Genomic DNA, 20,841 nt, shown 5'->3' on the forward strand with positions numbered 1-20,841 from the left:
GTGTTGTTGGAAGAGGCTACTTGCTATGACCAGTGCATTCTCTTGGCAAAACTCTATTAGCCTTTGCCCTGCTTCATTCTGTACTCCAAGGCCAAATTTGCCTGTTACTCCAGGTGTTTCTTGACTTCCTACTTTTGCATTCCAGTCCCCTATAATGAAAAAGACATCTTTTTTGGGTGTTAGTTCTAAAAGCTCTTGTAGGTCTGCATAGAACTGTTCAACTTCACCTTATTCAGCATTACTGGTTGGGGCATATACTTGGATTACCGTGATAGTATGACCAACCTAGACAGCATATTAAAAAGCAGAGACATTACTTGGTCAACAAAGGTCCATCTAGTCAAGGCTATGGTTTTTCCAGTAGTCATGTATGGATGTGAGAGTTGGCCTATAAAGAAAGCTGAGCACTGAAGTATTGATGCTTTTGAACTGTGGGGTTGAAGAAGACTCTTGATAGTCCCTTGGACAGCAAGGAGAGCAAACCAGTCCATCCTAAAGGAGATTGGTCCTGGGTGTTCATTGGAAGGACTGATGTTGAAGCTGAAATTCCAATACTTTGGCCACCTGATGTGAAGAGCTGACAGATTTGAAAAGACCCTGATGGTGGGAAAGATTGAGGGCAAGAGGAGAAGGGGACGACAGAGGATGAGATGGTTGGATGGCATCACCGATTCAATGAACATGAGTTTGAGTAGGCTCCAGGAGTTGGTGATGGACAGGGTGGACAGGGAGGCCTGGCGTGCTGCAGTTCATGGGGTCACAAAGGTCAGACACGACTGAGCGACTGAACTGAACTGAACTGAATGAATGGTTTGCCTCGGAAATGAACAGAGATCATTCTGCTGTTACGGAGATTGCATCCAAGTACTGCATTTTGAACTCTTGTTGATTATGATGGCTACCCCATTTCTTCTAAGGGATACCTGCCCACAGTAGTAGATATAATGATCATCTGAGTTAAATTCACTCATTCCAATCTATTTTAGTTTGCTGATTCCTAGAATGTCGACATTCACTCTTTCCATCTCCTGTTTGACCACTTCCAATTTGCCTTGATTTATGGACCTAACATTCCCTTGACCTAACATTCCAGGTTCCTATGCAATATTGCTCTTTACAGCACTGGACCTTTCTTCTATCATCAGTCACATCCACAAGTGGGTGTTGTTTTTGCTTTGGCTTCAACCCTTCATTCTTTCTGGAGTTATTTCTCCACTGATCTCCGGTAGCATATTGGGCACCTACTGACCTGGGGAGTTCATCTTTCAATGTCCTATCTTTTTGCCTTTTCATACCCCTGTTCATAGGGTTCTCAAGGCAAGAATACTGAAGTGGTTTGCCATTCCTTTTTCCAGTGGACCGCATTCTGTCAGACCTCTTCACCATGACCCAGTCATCTTGGGTGGCCCCACATATCATGGCTCAGTTTCAGTGAGTTAGACAAGGCTACAGTCCATGTGATCAGACTGGCTAGTTGTCTGTGATTGTGGTTTCAGTCTATCTGCCCTCTGATGCCCTTTCTAGCGCCTCCCTTCTTACTTGGATTTCTCTTACCTTGGACATGGAGTATCTCTTCACGGCTGCTGCAACAAAGTGGAGCTGCTGCTCCTTAACTTGGACGTGGAGAGGAAATAGAAAAAAAGAAAGAAAGAAAGAAAAGAAATAGAGGAACTGATTCAAATGAATTCTTTTTAATGGCTGAGTAATATTCCATGGTGTATATGTACCACAGCTTCCTTGTCCATTTGTCTGACTGGAGCCCATTATACAGAGTGAAATAAGCCGGAAAGATAAAGACCAATACAGTATACTAACGCATATATATGGAATTTAGAAAGATGGTAACGATAACCCTATATGCAAAACAGAAAAAGAGACACAGATGTACAGAACAGACTTTGGGACTCTGTGGGAGAAGGCGAGGGTGGGATGTTCAGAGAGAACAGCATCAAAACATGTATATTATCAAGGGTGAAACATATCACCAGCCCAGGTTGGATACATGAGACAAGTGCTCGGGCCTGGTGCACTGGGAAGACCCAGAGGGATCGGGTGGAGAAGGATGTGGGAGAGGGGATCAGGATGGGGAATACATGTAAATCCATGGCTGATTCATGTCAATGTATGACAAAAACCACTACAATATTGTAAAGTAATTAGTCTCCAACTAATAAAAATAAATGGAAAAAAATAAATAAATAAAAGACAAAAAAAAGAAATAGAGGAAAACAACAAAATGGGAAAGACTAGAGATCTCTTCAAGAAAATTAGAGATACCAAGGGGACATTTTATGCAAAGATGGGCTCAATAAAGGACAGAAATGGTATAGACCTAACAGAAGCAGAAGATATTAAGAAGAGGTAGCAAGAATACACAGAAGAACTATACAAAAAAGATAATCACGATGGTGTGATCACTCACCTAGAGCCAGACATCCTGGAATGTGAAGTCAGGTGGGCCTTAGGAAGCATCACTACAAACAAAGCTAGTGGAGGTGACGGAATTCCAGTTGAGCTATTTCAAATCCTAAAAGATGATGCTGTGAAAGTGCTGCACTCTATATGTCAGCAAATTTGGAAAACTCAACAATGGCCACAGGACTGTAAAAGGTCAGTTTTTGTTCCAATCCCAAAGAAAGGCAATGCCAAGGAATGCTCAAACTACCACACGATTGCACTCATCTCACACACTAGTGAAGTAATGCTCAAAATTCTCCAAACCAGGCTTCAGCAATATGTGAACCGCAAACTTCCAGATGTTCAAGCTGGTTTTAGAAAAGGCAGAGGAACCAGAGATCAAATTGCTAACATCTGCTGGATCATCAAAAAAGCAAGAGTTCCAGAAAAACATCTACTTCTACTTTATTGACTATGCCAAAGCCTATGACTGTGTGGATCACAGTTTATTACTGTGGAAAATCTTAAAGAGATGGGAATACTAGACCACCTGACCTGCCTCTTGAGAAACTTGTATGCAGGTCAGGAAGCAACAGTTAGAACTGGACATGGAACAACAGACTGGTTCCAAATAGGAAAAGGATTACATCAAGGCTGTATACTGTCACCCTGCTTATTTAGCTTATATGCAGAGTATATCATGAGAAATGCTGCTGAAGGAAGCACAAGTTGGAATCAAGATTGCCGGGAGAAATATCAATAACTCAGATATGCAGATGACACCACCCTTATGGCAGAAAGTGAAGAAGAACTAAAGAGCCTCTTGATCAAAGTGGCTCTTTCAGCCATGAAATAAAAAGATGCTTACTCCTTGGAAAGTTATGGCCAACCTAGACAGCATATTAAAAAGCACAGACATTACTTTGCCAACAAAGTTCTGTCTAGTCAAGGCTATGGTTTTTCCAGCAGTCATGTATGGAAGTGAGAGTTGGACTATTAAGAAAGTTGAGCTCCGAAGAACTGATGCTTTTGAACTGTGGTGTTGGAGAAGACTCTTGAGAGTCCCTTGTACTACAAGGAGATTCAACTAGTCCCTCCTAAAGGAGATCAGTCCTGGGTGTTCTTTGGAAGGACTGATGTTGAAGCTGAAACTCCAATACTTTGTCCACCTGATGAGAAGAGCTGACTCATTGGGAAAGACCCTGATGGTGGGAAAGATTGAGGGCAGTTGGAGAAGGGGACGACAGAGGATGAGATGGTTGGATGGCATCACTGATTCAATGGACATGAATTTGGGTAAACTCCGGGAGTTGGTGATGGACAGAGTGGACAGGGAGGCCTTGCATGCTGCAGTTCGTGGGGTAGCAAAGAGTTGGACATGACTGAGTGACTGAAGTGACTGAACTGTAGACATGACTAATCATAGAGTTTACCTGGGGCACTTCTGTTCTGAATTTACAGACTTTCATCTGTTGATTCAACCATATGTGGAAATACCAAATGCAAGTACTGCAGATTTAGCTTTCCTTAGTTGTTTCAGATGGTAAAGAATCTGCCTGCAGTGTGGGAGACCCAGGTTCAGTCCCTGGGTGGGGAAAATCCTCTAGAGAAGGGAATGGCTACCCACTCCAGTATTCTTGCCAGGAGAATTCCATGGACAGAGGAGCCTGGCAGGCCATGGTCCATGGGGTCGCAAAGAGTCAGACACGACAGTGGCTAGCACTGCCCCCATTGAATTGGGAATGTGCTTTAGGAATAAGTTGTGCTGATGTCTGCCTGCCCATCTGTCCAAGCATTTCACAATCCGGGCTCAAGCTGCCTTTCAGCAGCTGGTTCATTTCTCCGTGAACAAGAGATGCTCTCTGGTTCTTTGGCATTTGATAGAGTAGCTCTAGAGGTGGCTGACCTTGTTGGCAGCCCTGGCAGCAGCAGCAGTTTCTCCAGGGTTACAAGACTGAGTTTCTGACGCAGAAGTGGCGTTGGTGGGGAGCTGCAATGGAGATGGTTTCCTCACTGGTCTAGTTCTGCTGGTTTTGTGCATTATTTCTGGAGGCCTAACCTCTGTGATGATTCTCTTTACCTGCCGATAATTCTGAGAGCCACCCAGTATCTTCAACATGCTCCTTTTCTGCTGTCTCAGCCAGAGTCAGCTTTTCTTTCTCACAACTAAGAATCCTGACTTTATATGGTTGATTATGTCCTTTTCCCTTGGGAGGCTACAATCTCCATTCGATGCTTTGCCAGCTATTATTTAGTGCTTGCTGTGTGATGGGCTGGGTCCTAACAGAACTTCTAGTATAGTGGCAAGACAGATATAGTGACAGTTACAGCCTAGTGTCTAAGAGAATGTGATTCGAGGCTATGATGGGATAATGGAAAAGCACACATCAGAGCCAGGGTCTGTGTCTTTATATTTGTACCTCAGGGCATAACACACTTCCTGTCACATAGAAGGCATTTGGTTTCTATTCATGGAATGAATTTTAGATAGAGATAAACAGAGCAGCAAAGCTCTGGTACCCCTCTCCCTCAATTATGTCCTTTTCAAAAAAACCATCCTGTATTTCCCATATGTCTATATCTTTGATTAAGATCCCTAGGGGTGTACCAGAGATTGGAACTACCATTTATTCTTTCACTCTATCAGAAAATATACAAAAACTCACTACATGCATGACATGTACCAGACACTCTGCTAGGTGCTAGGAAATAGCAGTGAATAACTGTGATCTACCTATCACATAAAATGATAGACCCAGTGAGTGGTTTCAGAGTGAGTTAATTTCTGGATAGGAATGACAGAAACTGCTTCTATTATGACTATATGAAAGTTATTGAGAGTTCATGTTTCCCACCGAAACTTGTGTATATCCCACACTAAATTTTTATTTGTAAAAAAAAAAGAGGTGAGAGAGGAAGGCTCATCTGGTTTGATGTCTACAGATGATTATTACTTTCTACCTATATACAAATCATTCTGTTGAGAAAGCCATACTTGCATGAAGAACAAATCAGAATCTGCCTGACTTTAAGACTGAGAGATAACTGCAAATAAGGCAAGGCAGTGGAAAATTTAACACAAGAGTGGGAGTTGGCCTGTGGCCCTTTCCCTGATTCTGCCTGTTTCCTGTAGACTTCCATTTTAGCAGATTGACAACGTGTTAGAAACTGTGATCAAGTCTTCACAATGAAAGCTGATTTTGGGGTGTCTTCCCTCTTTTGTACCCCACTTCCTTTCCTTATATATTAGAGCCCCTCTTTTTCTCACACCTCCTTCTTCCCTCTCCTTTAGTTTTATCTTCATGTTTTTTCCCTTCACAGTACAAAATGCAGCTAGAGTGTGAATCTGTTCAATTAATCCAAACAAACCAAAACAAAAACTCTTACTGGTATCTTGTGTTTGATGCTATATAGGATTCTAAGATTAAGACAAAAGTAAAAGTAAAAATTGTTGCTGTTCAGTTGCTCAGTTGTGTCCGACCCCTTGCACCCCATGGACTGCAGTGTGCCAGGCTTCCCTATCTTTCACCGTCTCCTGGAGTTTGCTCAAACCCATGTCCATTGAGTCGATGATGCTATCCGATCATCTCATCTTCTGTCATCCCCTTCTCCTGCCCCCAATCTTTCCCAGCATCAGGGGTTTTCCAGTGAATTGGCTCTGAGCATCAGGTGGCCAAAATATTGGAGCTTCAGCTTCAGCGTCAGTTCTTCCAACAAATATTTAAAAGTAAAAATAAAGCAAAACAAAACAAAACCCAAATGGACAAGTTATGGTAAAGAAAACCGAAGGAAGACCAATGAATTCCTACCGGATTTTCCTTTTGAAACAAGGAAGTCAGAGAAGAAAGTTCTTAGTGGATTAAAGGTTTTATGGACTGACTTCTCAAAAAGGAATTGGAGGGACTTCCCTGGTGGTCCAGTGGCCAAGACTCTGAGCTCCTAATGCAGGGGGCCTGGGTTCAATCAGTGAACTAGGTCCCATAGGCAGTAACTAAGACCCAGTCCCCCACCGCCCCCCACCAAAGGGTTAAAAAAAAAAAAAGGAATTGGAGAGCTGTGTCTGAATCTGAAGGATTTAGTTGGGAGGGTGGTGATGGAGACTGTTCACCATGGATGTGAGCAGGATTCTGTTGTGTGAGGCAGTAGGAAGGTGAGGTCTGTGTTCAGAGACTTCAGGTGATGGGCACCAGAAAGTTCCATGGGCATTTCCAATGGAAGTTCCATGGGCATTAGTCCTGGGTTGTTTATCAGCTCCCACTTTGGCTCTATTTCTTCTCTATAGGAAGCTGTTAGGAATTAGCATACTTTCCTTTCCTGTTTAAAGTCACTGCCACAGATCCCATTCTTTGGTGTTTTTATTTCTTCAACCCTTCATATGGAGTTAGTTGCCTAAATCCCCAGGCCATTCTATAGTAAGGGTTAATAATGGTGGAGAATTTGAAGTAAATAAAATAGCTGTTGTGAGGAAGTTAAAGAAAAATCTGATGTAAAGTTCTTAGACTCTTAATTCTTGCCCAGTGTTTCCTCTCCCATCTAGGAAACAGAAGAGTAAGGCTTACCATTCATTCATTCAACAAAAGTTTGAGCAATTGAAAACAGGCACATATATTCAAGAAACAACTAGAAAAGTGTCATACTGACAAAACACAACATTGTGATGGAGAACAACTGGGCGGTTACTTTAGAATAAATAGGTAAGTCCTCTCTGAGTAGGTAAAAGTTCAACTGAGTCCTTAAATGAGATGGTCGGATGGCATCACCGACTTGATGGACATGACTTAGAGTAAACTCTGGGAGTTGGTGATAGACAGGGAGGCCTGGCAAGCTGCAGTCCATGGGGTCACAAAGAGTCAGACACGACTGAGCGACTCTATTGAACTGAACTGAGTCCTTAAAAAGAGCCCTGTGAAAACCAGGGGGAAGTACATTTTAGATAAGCTTGGTGTGTCGGGGGAACAGAAAGCAAGCAAGTGTGGCTGAAGCAAAGAGATGTAAGATGAGGCTTGGGACTTTACAGGTGAGGAGTTGGGTGTTAATTTAAATATGATGAAAAACCATTAAAAAGTTGGCATTAGCATGTTATGGTTTATATTTTTAAAATGGTTACACCAGCTGCTATAGAGACAAATGAGTAGAAACAGGAAGTTCAGTTAGGAGGCTGTTGCGTGGTGCCTTGAACGAGGGTAGAAGTAGTGAAAATGGAAGAACTGAATGCATTGGGCATGTGGGTTGAGTGTGGAGTCAATCAGATGTTTTGTTTGAGGGAAAGTGAACTAAGGCAGAATCCTAGTTTTGTGGCTTCAGAACTAAATGAATGGTAGCTCCATATCCCTTGTCCTGGAATATTCAGTCATACTTTCTGAAGTTGGTTCTACTGTCCTCCTGTCCTTTGGAGTCTTATAGCAAACTCCATCAAGAATGCATGCAGAGATAGCTGGGGAGAACAAAAAGTTTCGGTGATTATCTGTTGGTACCTGTTGACTCATGTCAAGCAGTGTTGGGTATTACCTGAGTTTGCTCTCACTACACAGGAGTGCACTTTGGGTATTAACTGAACTGGAGGAAGAGATCAAATAAGAATTATAGTTAAATACATGTCACGGTTGTTTGGAAGGCCATATCACAGTGCTGGGGAAAGGTAGCAAAGAGTCCAACAAAAGACCCCTTCACATCAGCAATCCCCAATCTTTTTAGCATCAAGCACCAGTTTTGTGAAAGACAATTTTTCCATGAAAGGTGGCGAGGTGAGTGTTGGTTTGGGGATGATTCAAGCACAGTATGGTTCACTCCTCTGAGAATCTAATGCTGATTTCATGGGAGGCGGGACTCAGGCAGTAAGGCGAGTAACGAGCTATGGGGAGTGACTCTCAGTTGCCTGTCACTCACCTCTTTCTGTATGACCTAGTTCGTAACAGGCCATGGACTGGCATTGGTTGGGAACCCATGTTCTGTACCAGTATAGAAGAGAGAATGTAATTTTACTATTGAGTAAGCATTATCAGTGATAACATGCATATCAGATATCACAACAGTGAATACCAAGTTTGGAGCGATTTTCACACAGGTATATTCAGAAAGTAAAAAAAGAGAAAAATGAAAACTCATCTCTCAGAGACAAGATGATATACCTTGTAATTATTATTATACCCATGAGAGACCTCTGAGCTAATTCCAGAGGAATGTTTACAGTTTCAAGGGTCAGAAGTCCTGTGACTGTTTTGCAAGACCAAAAGAGCAGATCCTCCTTTTCAGGCCTATCATACCTTCAAGGTGACATCCTAAGGAGGAGAGGGTGAGTTGGTAGTGATCTCCTTTATCAAAGAAAATCTCATCATTTTACCTTTACAACTTGCCACGTATTTTTCCAAAGAACTTTCATGTAGTCCACCTCAAGTAAGTAATATGTGAGAATTTCATCATGTGATGAGAATAAAAGAAAAGACAGTACCTTATAAACACTTATGGCTTCTCCCACATTCTCTGCCTCCTTGTCCCCCAGTCCTAACTTCTGGGTCTCCTTCCGAGAGAGGGTCTGAGTGTGCAGCTCCATTCCTGAGCTTTCCTGATGCAAAATCAGAGCCTGAGGAGAGAGGGGGCTGAGCTGAAGAAATAAGAGTAAGAAGAAGAAATAAGAGAACACCAAAATGATATAAACGGCGGTAATTTTTGGCTGAAAGGAAGAAGAACTTGAAGTTAAAGGGGAAGAAACGTGAAACCAAGAACCACAGGGGATAAAGTTGAGAGAGAATTTTTGGTGAAGATTTTTTTTTTTCCATTTATTTTTATTAGTTGGAGGGGGTGAAGATTTTGAGATGGGGGCTTTAAGTCAGCCATGGACTTGAGGTGTACTGAAGTGAAAAGAATGGGGCAAAGGAGGTTTTAAGAAGTGTTATTATGGATTACAAATTGAATTTCCTATAGCATTCAAGTAATGGAAGTAAAGATTCAGATGACTTTATTTTAAATCAATCAATTATTTTTTGTTTATGGGCTGCGCTGGGTCTTCATTGCTACATAAGCTTTGCTCTAGTTGCCGTGAGTGGGGGCTACTCTCTAGTTGCAGTACATTCTCCTTGTGGTGGCTTCTCTTGTTGCTGGAGAATGAGTTCTAGGGCACGTGGGCTTCAGGAGTCATGGTGCGAAGGCTCGGTAGTTGCAGTTGCTGGGCTCCGGAGTACAGGCTCACTAGTTGCGGCACACGGGCTTAGTTGCTCTGAGGCATGTGGGATCTTCCCATCCCAGGGATGGAACCCATGTCTCCTGCATTGGCAGGCAGTTTCTTCACCACTGAGCCACCAGGGAAGCCTCCCAGATGATTTTAAATGATCTTTGATTACTGAGCCAAAGGTCACAGAATGTGAAGCCCTGACAAGACTGGGTCCTGCAGGTCCTGGGTTAGATTACCCTTAATGGAGCGTCTGAGGAGTGTTAACTTTGGAGATGGTCTGAAATCAGTAATAAGCATTCAGAAATTCTTTACTGAGGACCTACTGTGTTTGTTGCACTCTGCATGGCATGGAGGAAAAAAAAAAATAGTATAATGTGTGGCCATGTCCTTGGAGCTTATACATTTAGATAAATGACATGTTTCCATGTGGACAGGTAAGTAAGAACATGCCACCAAAAGGAGTGTCATAAGACAGTGAGGGCCGTGACTTGCTAGGAAGGAGTCCTAACTCTATGTTGGGTGCTTTCCTAAACCTTGAAATCTTCATTTATCCTTATTCTGTTTTTTAAGCTTGCTTCCCAAATTGTAATATTTTTCTTAAGCTTTAAGGTTCTATGATTTTAGCCATATATACCAAACAAAAACACCATATTTAGGGGGGGAAGGCCTGGAAAAAAGTACTAAACAGTTAATAGTTATTTTTCTGGCTTTCTAGGCAGCAAGGACCACAGGACTGGAAGAGGTCAGTTTTCATTCCAATCCCAAAGAAAGTTCAAACTACCATACAGTTGTGTTCATTTCACATGCTAGCGAGGTTATACTCAAAATCCTTCAAGGTAGGCTTCAGCAGTACACGAATCAAGAAATTCCAGATGTCCAAGATGGGTTTACAAAAGGCAGAGAAACTAGAGATCAAACTGCCAACATTTGTTGGATCATGGAAAAAGCAAGGAAATTCCAAACATATCTATATATCTATGTATCTATATCTATCTATATATATGCACATACTTCTGCTTCATTGACTAAGTGAAAGCCTTTGACTGTGTGGATCACAACAAACTGTGGAGAATTCTTAAAGAGATGGGAATACCACTTTACCTGTATCTTGAGAAAGCTATATTCAGGTCAAGAAGCAGCAGTTACAGCCAGAAATGAAACAATTGACTGGTTCAAAATTGGGAAAGGAGGAAGAAGTTGCTGTTTCGCCGGGGCCTGGTCCTGAGGACGCGGTCCAGGTGGCCCCTGGCCTCTTCCTACCCACCCCTCCGCCCGCCTTTCCCCCCACTTCTCTGGCAGGATGAGGCGTGCAGGCCTGGGTGAAGGAGCGCCCCCTGGCAACTCTGGGAACTATGGCTATCCCAGTAGTGGGTACAGTGCCTGTGAAGAGGAGAACGAGAGACTCACGGAAAGTCTGAGAAACAAAGTGACGGCTATAAAGTCTCTTTCCATTGAAATAGGCCATGAAGTTAAAAATCAAAATAAATTATTAGCTGAAATGGATTCACAGTTTGATTCTACAACTGGATTTCTAGGCAAAACTATGGGAAAACTGAAGATTTTATCCCGAGGGAGCCAAACGAAGTTGCTGTGCTATATGATGCTATTCTCATTGTTTGTCTTTTTTGTCATTTACTGGATTATTAAACTGAGGTGATGCACGTCAGTGTGACTTTGGAATTTGTTCCAACTTAACAGCTTGGAGTACCACATCAGTAAAAAAAAATCAGCATCAAAACATTCCTGAATTTCAGCTACTCTGGCTCCTCCCATCAAAGAATACTGAATCTTACTTGTTTTATAAATCACACTAGATAATACAGTGCTCTTTGGATACTGTTTCTTAATGGTTCACTTTTTGCCCCTATTTTCAGGGGTACTGGGATGTTCTGAGGTTCACTCTGGCCCTAACAGTTTTTTCCTGTTTTTTGCTGTGAGATTAAAGAGCAGTTATAAAATTCTGTTGTTACCATTGATTTAGGTTTATGTTCCACATAAAGAAACTTAGTGGGAGAATAGCAATGCCTAAAGAGCCTGACGAGATGCTCTTGAGGCGGTGAGCAAGTCTGTGATAGATGGAGAGCGTGTTTTCCTGAATTGTCATTGCCACAATGTTGTACTCTTCTTTGCTCCTTTATTTTGTTTAAATTGTAAGCTGATTTTTTTTTTACCTACAGTTTTCCTAATAATTTTTGATGATATGACTCTCCACCCCCCCCACCCCCACCCAAGGACCTCAGTCTTGACTAAAACTTGTTATTTTGGCATATTTCTAGTAGGATCCAAAACAAATGTGTACCAGTATAGTTGTCATTTTATATTAACTTTATATATATATAACATTGACTTGGCTTATAATAGTTTTATGATTTTAGCCACTTAGATAGGCCATTTGGTTATCATTTATAACAGAATAATGTGAAACTAAAGTAATTGCTAAGCTCTGAATGGAAATAAAATGTTCAGGAAAAGTAATTGCCTCTGCTTTATTATGTGCTCAAAATAAGTATTGGAAATACTCAGGCATTGAACTTGGGGTTAAGGGCACTGTTGTTTTAATCTAGTGTATTTGTTTATAGGAAACAATGCAAAAATGGACTGCTAAGTAGATGCCAAAATGTTGTGACATTGTCTGTATGGCTAGTGTTTTGGAATTTGTTCATTTATAGGCTTCAGAAATAAAATTTTTAATAAAATGTAAAAAAAAAAAAAATTGGGAAAGGAGTAGGACAAGGCTGTATAGTGTCACCCTGCTTATTTGAGTTACATGCAGAGTACATCAAGAGCAATGCTGGGCTGGAGGAAGCACAAGCTGGAATCAAGATTGCTGGGGGAAATATTAAGAGCCTCAGATAGGCAGATGATAATACCACTCTAAAGGCAGAAAGAGAAGAGGAAGTAAGAACTTCTTGAGGAGGGTGCAAAAGGAAAGTGAAAAAGCTGGCTTGAAACTCAACATGAAAAAAACTAAGATTATGGCATCTGGTACCATCAATTCATGGCAAATAGAAGGGGGAAAAGTAGAAACAGTAACAGATTTTATTTTCTTGAGCCCCAAAATCACTGCAGATGGAAACTGCAGCCGTGAAATTAAAAGACACTTGCTCCTTGGAAGAAAAGCTATGGAAAACCTAAACAGCATATTAAAAAGCAGAGATATCACTTTGCCAACAAAGATCTGTATAGTCAAAGCTATGGTTTTTCCAGTAGTTGTGTATAGATGCCTGTACGTGTTGGACCATAAAGAAGGCTGTACTGAAGAAGATTCTTGAGAGTCCCTTAAACTGCAAGAAGATTAAATCAGTCAATTCTAAAGGAAATCAACCCAGAATTTTCATTGGAAGGACTGATGCTGAAGCTGAAGATTCAGTACTATGGGCACCTGATGCGAAGAGCCAACTCACTGGAAAAGACCCTGATGCTAGTAAAGCTTGAAGGCAAAAGGAGAGGAGGGCGACAGAGGATGAGATGGTTAGTTGGCATTACTGACTCAGTGGGCATGAGTTTGAGCAAACTCAGGAAGATAGTGAAGGACAGGGAAGCCTGGTGTGCTGCAGTCTACGGAGTTGCAAAGAGTTAGACATGACTTAGCAACTGAACAACAACAGGTGCCCTTTTCTTTTCCTTTCTACTTTTCTGAATTTTCCAACTCCTCTAAAATAAATATTTGCTGCATTTCAAGAATTTGTTTTTAAAGCCCTTAGTTTAGAATGGTAAGACTAATAGTGATCCAAAAATGTTCCTGTGATTATTCTATAGTTAGGTATCAGGCTGAAGACAAGTATGACTTTATCTTCTCTCAGAGCTTAGGCCTGAAGAAAAGAACAAAACAAAATTCTCTCCACATGGAGAGGAAAATCCAGAACTTAATTCAAATTCTTTCCTCCAATACTGTTTTTGTTTCCTCCAGTATATCTACTGATCTGTTTCCAGTGGCCCACTCTTTGTATAAATAGTGCTGTCATTAGCCTGAACATATGAGTTAAATCTTAGTGGAGTTAACCTTTAAAAGAGAGTTGTACTAGGAGTCAAGATACTTGCTTTCTCTTGTCAGCTTGTTACCAAAACACAAGCCTGTGTGCCTGAGCACAGTGAGGCCAAACAGTACCAAAACATTGGAGTTTGGAACAGAGAAAGGTTTATTGAGGACCATGTAAGGAGATGGGTGGCTCATGCCTTAAAAACCTCCCTGAAAGCTCTCAGCAAAGCCCTTTTACAGAAAAGGTGAGGAAGGGGCATGTAGTTCTTGCAAACAAAGTTCTTGGTGTCAGTTCCTCTTTTTTTGAGGTCAGGTCATGGTCAGGTAAGAGTGTTTCTATTCATCTCCACCAAATAAATGTTATTCTCTGTTCTGATGAGAAAGGGCAAGGTCCCAAGGCACACCTTTCGCCCCCTAAGGGATGAGCCCTGGCTGAAGAGGCAGAGCTCAGTTGGCAGCTCCCTTGGGGCCCGGTCCCCAGACCTGGCCCAGCTGTCGTTCTTGAGGGAGTCAGTCACCCAACTCGACTGGCCCTCAGGCTTCTCAGCCTGCCAGGCCAGGTCCTGCAGCCTGCATTCTTTGCACACTGCTGCTGCTGAAGCAGCTCTCCACCAGCTCGAGGCCTGGACCCGGTCAGGGGCTGACCTAGGCGAGGGTTCTGGGGCCCTGCAGCACACAGCCCCCAGCCTCTCCCTGGGCCCCCAGCTCACCAGCAGGATGACCCTGGGGAGAAAGTGTGAATCCGCCTCTTACCTTGCTCTCCACTTGATGGCCACCACTCATGGGGGCTGAATAGGCCCACTGATGGTCTCGTGGTAACTGTTGCCTGGTAACAGGGAGTGAGCTAACTGTACACAGCAAAGGCAGTATGCTAGGGGCTGCCTACAGCCACACGCCACTACAAGATCTGTAGTTGACTTTCTGTATCTACGGTCAAGCTATCTAACCAGTTTTGCCCTTGATTTCTTCATCTTAAAAATGAGGAACTTACATGCATTGTTGGTAGGAATGTAAAATGATGTGACTGGTGACTGGTGTAGAAAACAGATTGCCAGGTCCTCAAAAAGTCAAATATAGAATTTCGTATTACCCAGCAATTCTATGCCTAGGTATATACCCAAAACAATAAAAATTGGGCTCAAACAGATATTTTAAAATCAATGTTCATAGCAACATTTTTCATAATATTCAAATGGGAGAAACACCCCAAGTGTCCATTCAAAGAGAAATGGGTAAACAAAATGTGCTATATGCATACAAATGGTTCTGAAAACACTTCCATGGTAACGAGAGAGAGTTTCCCAACAAACAATGCTTTGATACCAGTTAGGTGTCTTACATTTTAACTCAGTTTTGATACTTCCTACCAGGAGATAGAATCAGATTCCACAGGTCAGGGGTTCAGTCATACAAGACTGCCCTGGGCTTCAGATGCCAATCAAAAGTCCAGGTTGTTATCTGTGCTTGTGACCAACTGACTATAAATCAGAGGTTCCCATGATCCCCTCTTTGGGTTTGGATCATTTGCTTGAGTGGTTCACAGGACTCAGGAAACCCTTTAATGTACCAGATTACGGTTTTGTTACCAAAGGATATAACCCAGGGACAACCAGACAGAAGAGACCCACCAATCTCTGGCAGAGTCACCAACCTCAAAGCTCTCCAAACTGTCCTTTTGAATCTTTACGGTGGCCTCATTAAATAGTCACGATTGATTACATCAATAGACGGGGTGATGATTCAACATCTAGCCCCTCTCCTCTACCTGAGGGCCAGGCCAAGGAGCTGAAAGTGCCAGCCCTCCAATCACAGCGTTGGTTGCCCTGGCAACCAGCACCCAGTCTTAGCTGACCTACAGGCATTCCAAAAGTCACCTCATTAATGTGACAAAGGAAGCCTCTATTTCTCTCACCACTTAGAAGATGCCAAGTTTTTTTAAAACTCCTGTGCTAGAAATGGGAACAAAGATCAAATGTCATGTTGGGGTTTTTCTGTAACATCTTATGGAAAAATTCCAATGACCTTTTTGGCCAACCCAAAGCCTATTTCCTGATATAAATCACAATATCACAACATATAATGGAATGTTACTCAGTTGAAGTTCTAATACATGCAGTGATGTGGATCAATCTTGAAAACATTATGCTAAGTGAAATCAGAGAGACACAAAAGGACAAATATTGTATGATTCCACTTCTGTGAGTTACCTAGAATAGGCAAATTCATAGAGACAGAGAATGGATTAGAATTTATCAGGGACTAGGGGAGAAGAAGTGGGGAGTTAATTGTTTAATGGGTACAGAGTTTCTGTTTAGGGTGATGAAAAAACTTTGAAAAGAGCTAGTGGTGATGGTTGCACAACCTTCTGACTGTAATTAATGACACCAAATTGTACACATACAATGGTTAAAGTGGCAAATTTTATGTTATATATATTTTGCTACCATAAGAAATTGAGAGATTTAAATACGATTAAAAAAAATCTTTGAACTCTAATTTTCTATAATTTGATGGCCAAAGTGCTAGTGGAAGAAGAGGGAACTGGTTTGGGTGGGGAAGGAAGTGTTAGAATTAGTCCACTGGAACTCTGTGAAGACTAAAAAAAGTAAAACCCCAAAACGGCAGATGGGAGGCTGTTGGCCAAATCCAGCTAGGAGGTGTGTTTTGTTTGGTTTGCGCAATGTCTACCGACATAGCATTTAAGGTTTTAAAGGAATTGATTGTTAAACTGTACAACCTGAGTTTATTGCTGTTAGGGGAACCACTGACTGAAACTGCCTGCCCTGGTCAGGCACAATAGTTACCTAACCATCTACAGGAGTTGTCTTACAACAGGAGGTCTGGGCAAGGAACTTGGAACCAACAATCTACCACCATTCCTCTTGGCTGAGTGATGCAGAAGCGACCAGGAGGAAGCCTCAGTCAGAGATGACCTAGAAATCAAGCCTGCTGCCACAGAGCCTGAGGCTGTGAGCCAGGCGGACAGCAGTGCTCCTGTGTTCCCTCCCACTGGTGCTCTGTGCCCCGGGCGTTCCTTTCCAACAACACCTCTTTCCTTTCTAGTATGAATTCAGACAACTCATTTCCAAGTATTAAACAAGAGCCCACCCTTGGGCCCTGGAAGGGGCCCCTGTTCCTGCAACATTGCTATGAAAAATTCTGGTTTCTGATTTTCTTTGAAATATTAAAAGATCTGGTAATACCAGGTGCAAACTCTCAACTAGCTGGAGTTTTGTGAAATCGCTATGGCCTTTAAGCAGTACACCCTCTTCAAACAGCCCCTCTGGCCTTTAGTAGCTTATTTCCAGCTGGCCTAATTGATCTCTGCTACTTGTCTGTATCCTGTGAAATCTGAACCTGTGGCCTCCAGCACAAATCAGTGATCGGTGAATTTTTCTGAGAGCCCTGTGCTTGGTTTGTCAACTTCTTTAAAGAAAAGTATTATCAACTGAGGAAAAAAGGCACAATCTAAAAGTTGAAAATTATGTTTTATTTGGTATACCTACTAAGGACTTAAACCTGAGAGACAGACTCTCAGATAGCTCTGAGGATTTGTTCCAAAGAGGTAAGGAAGTAGGCAGGATATGTGAGTTTTTGCAAAAACCAGGTAGTTGGAAAATCAGAAGATTACTATCAATTAAAAAAAAAAACCCAGACATCTCAAGTGGATGAATTTAGGATTTTCTAGGGACAGAGGAGCCTGGCAGGCGTCCACGGGGCTGCAAAGACTCACACACACTGGGCAGCTGAGCACACCTTCGTGTGCATAGGGGAAGACGCAAGAGTTCGGGCTGTGGAAACCATTCCTTTGATGTGCATCTTAAATCTGGGGCCAGTACCCTGTTCTCTCCCATCTGGAGTTCCCTCAGAGTGCATACTTGGGAGTGTCTGCAGTTGCTGATGGCTTGGTGATGGCAGCATTTTTTCTTTACTGATATTACAGGAGACATTCTTCATCCACAGTGTTGAAAGAAATTTATTTTAATTCTTTTTGTTCCTTTCTTACCTCTTCTACAACATGGAAATGACTTTCTATGCTACCACTTAAGGCCTCAGTAACTGACATGACTATGTGTGAATAACTGTTTAGAATAAGTGTGCTAAACAATACTTAAAGAGATAATTCATGCACGCAGTTCTTGCAGATTTGATCACTGCTTCTGTTGCAGTCATCAAGTTCAGTTCAGTCGCTCAGCGTCTCTGACTCTTTGTAACCCCATGGACTGCGGCACACGAGGCTTCAGCGTCCATCACCAACTCCCAGAGCCTGCTCAAACTCATTAAGTCAGTGATGCCATCCAGCCATCTCATCCTCTGTCATCCCCTTCTCCTCCGCCTTCAATCTTTCCCTGCATCAGGGGCTTTGCCAAGGAGTCAGTTCTTCGCATCAGGTGGCCAAAGTATTGGAGTTTCAGCTTCAGCATCAGTCCTTCCAGTGAATAGTCAGGACTGATTTCCTTTAGGATGGACTGGTTGGATCTCCTTGCAGTCCAAGACTCTCTCAAGAGTCTTCTCTAACACCACAGTTCACAAGCATCAATTCTTCAGCGCTCAGCTTTCTTTATAGTCCAACTCTCACATCCATACAGGACCACTGGAAAAACCACAGCTTTGACAATATGGACCTTTGTTGGCAAAGTAATGTCTCTGCTTTTTAATATGCTGTCTAGGTTGGTCATAGCTTTTCTTCCAAGGAGCAAGCTTCTTTTAATTTTGTGGTTTCAATCACCATCTGCTGTGATTTTGGAGCCCAAGAAAATAAAGTCTGTCACTGTTTCCATTGTTTCCCCATCTATTTGCTGTGAAGTGATGGGACCAGATGCCATGATCTTAGTTTTTTCCATGTTGAGTTTTTCACTCAACCTGAGCCAGCTTTTTCACTCTCCTCTTCCACTTTCATCAAGATGCTCTTTAGTTCTTTTTCGCTTTCTGCCATAAAGGTGGTGTCATCTGCGTATCTGAGGTTACTGATATTTCTCCCAGCAATCTTGATTCCAGCTTGTGCTTTATCCAGCCCAGCATTTGGCATGATGTACTCTGCATAAAGTTAAATAAGCAGCATCACAGAAGCAGGCTTGACATACTCCTTTCCCAATTTGGACCTAGGCTGTTGTTCTGTGTCCAGTTCTAACTGTTGCTTCCTGACCTCCATACAGGTTTCTCAGGAGGCAGGTAAGGTGGTCTAGTATTCCCATCTCTTTAAGAATTTCCTACAGTTTGTTGTGATCCACACAGTCAAAGGATTTAGCATAGTCAATGTTATCCACACAGTCAAAGACTTTAGTGTAGCCTGTTGCAGGGAGGAAGCCAATTCTGACTCCATGTTGGAGACCATTTCTTTGACTTGTTTTTATTATTATAATCATACTCAGTGGCTTGTCAGAGGGACCCCACCCCTCTGCTTGACTGTGAACTAAAGTGCCTCTGTTCAGCTCCTGGAGAGATGGTTTGTCCCTGCCCACTTGTGAATAAAAGAGATTAACACACCCCTTCCAAGGCTGGACATTCCCTTGGAGATATTTTGTAAGACTGAAAGACCCTTTCACCTTACTTCCCCACTGCCTCTCCCTCTCTATTCTGCCTTCTGTCTTTAGTTCCTCATTGCTTCTTTCTCTCTGATCTATAAAAGAACCTGGCATCCAGACCCCAATAAGATGGTTATTTTGAGGCACTAGCCTGCCATCTTCTCAGTCTGCTAGCCCCCTGATTAAAGTCTCTTTCTTACCTCAACACCTCTTCTCTCGGATTCATTGGCCTATGGTGCGGCAAGCAGAGGGAGCCTGGACTCGGTAACACTTTCTCAAATCTTCAAACATTTTATAGCTACTTTAATTGAGTTTGTTATTTTATTTCAAAAAAGTCAAAGTTAATGTTGAAAGAAAGTTTCAACAATACACAGAAATACATAAAAGGCAAAGCCTTTCCTGTTTTTCCTCCCCAGGGGTAACCACAGTTAGCAGCTGGGTGTTTCCAGATTTCAGACCTTTGTTTTTGTTTGTAGGTTTGTTTTTACTTCTGTTTTTGCACATAGTTATGTAGAAACTTGTGTACTTATATGAACATAGAAACATAGAACATATGTTTTTTTTTCCCCACAAAAAAAGAGATTATACTACATTTATTGCTTTGCAACTTGCTTTTTAAATTTGACAATATATTGTGATCATTTCCCCATATCTACACACATAGATATGCTTCATTCTTTGTGATGGCTATGCAGCATCAGAGTATTAGGTATAAATATAGTTTATTTGAACATCTCACTTTTGACATATTTAGGTTTTCTCTGATTACTACTAATATAAATTTAATGACACAAAGGACATTCTTCAGCCAACATCCTGGCAATAGGGAAGAAATTATTCTGAAGATTAGACTCTTAGAAATCGGCTTATTAGTAAGGAGTCTGTGTTTTAAAATTTTTATCAGTATTGTAAAGTGCTCTTTAAAATTTACATTCCCGCTGTTACTGACAGTGGTGTCTTTGACTTTTACCAGTGTAGTAGGCAAATCATGGTGTCTCATTTTGTTCCATTTGCATTTCCTTCTTTATTAACTAAGATGACATACCATTGTGTATTTCATTAGCCGTCTGTATTTCCCTTTCTGGAAGCTATCTCTTCATATTCTTGGTTGGTTAACTCTTTCAATTTAGATACATGAGAATATGTAATCAGAAAATATATCTGTATGTCTGTGTACTAAGAGATGTTTCAAAAACCTGGCTCCTGGCTTGGAGTGTGCATATATCCTTGTTCCTTGCTAGTGTATTAACATCCTCTTGTTGTGGCTTGTAGATATATGTGAGTCAGCCATCAGACAAGCAACATTTGTTCTTTGCCCAGGACAATGAACTAGGTACACTGTGTAAGTTAAAGAGAAATAAAATAATTTAAATGGCAAGAGTCTCCTACCGGCCTTTAGAAGATCATGAGCTAATAGCTGTGAAATGTACATGGAAGCAAGGACAACGAAAGTAATGGTATTTGCTTGCCTTTGAGCAGTGCTTTACAGCTGATATTCTTTTGATAAAGAAGTCAAGGACAAAAATAGTGAAAATGTCGAATTAAAACAGATAAGCACCATAACATTGTAGCAGGGGTTTGGGAGGTGTAGAGAAAAGTTGGGAGCATGGGGCCTGGGATTGTCGAACAGCAGAAAATCCCAGGAAGGACAATAGAGAAATGAAGGATGAGAGGGAAAGCATTTTTTATGGGTGGGAGAAAACCACGTGAAGAAATAGGACAAAAGGATGTGAGTCTGTCTTGGAAAGGAAGATAAGTTTCCTTTGGATGGA

General features: G+C 41.8%; 1 protein-coding gene across 1 annotated transcript; it reads left to right on the forward strand.

The window, feature by feature from the left end:
• Nucleotides 1–10,733: 10,733 nt before the first annotated feature.
• On the forward strand, nucleotides 10,734–11,226 carry LOC139037205 (BET1 homolog). Its single transcript, XM_070473683.1, has one exon. The coding sequence runs from the start codon at nucleotides 10,866–10,868 to the stop codon at nucleotides 11,220–11,222; it is 357 nt and encodes a 118-aa protein (XP_070329784.1). The 5' UTR covers nucleotides 10,734–10,865; the 3' UTR covers nucleotides 11,223–11,226.
• Nucleotides 11,227–20,841: the final 9,615 nt, after the last annotated feature.

This window comes from Odocoileus virginianus, chromosome 10 (assembly GCF_023699985.2).
Source record: "Odocoileus virginianus isolate 20LAN1187 ecotype Illinois chromosome 10, Ovbor_1.2, whole genome shotgun sequence".
Classification (NCBI taxonomy): domain Eukaryota; kingdom Metazoa; phylum Chordata; class Mammalia; order Artiodactyla; family Cervidae; genus Odocoileus; species Odocoileus virginianus.

What these genes read in the sequence shown, in the direction of transcription:
- LOC139037205 (XM_070473683.1), top strand. Translation starts at nt 10,866, where the DNA reads ATGAGGCGTGCAGGCCTGGGTGAAGGAGCGCCCCCTGGCAACTCTGGG.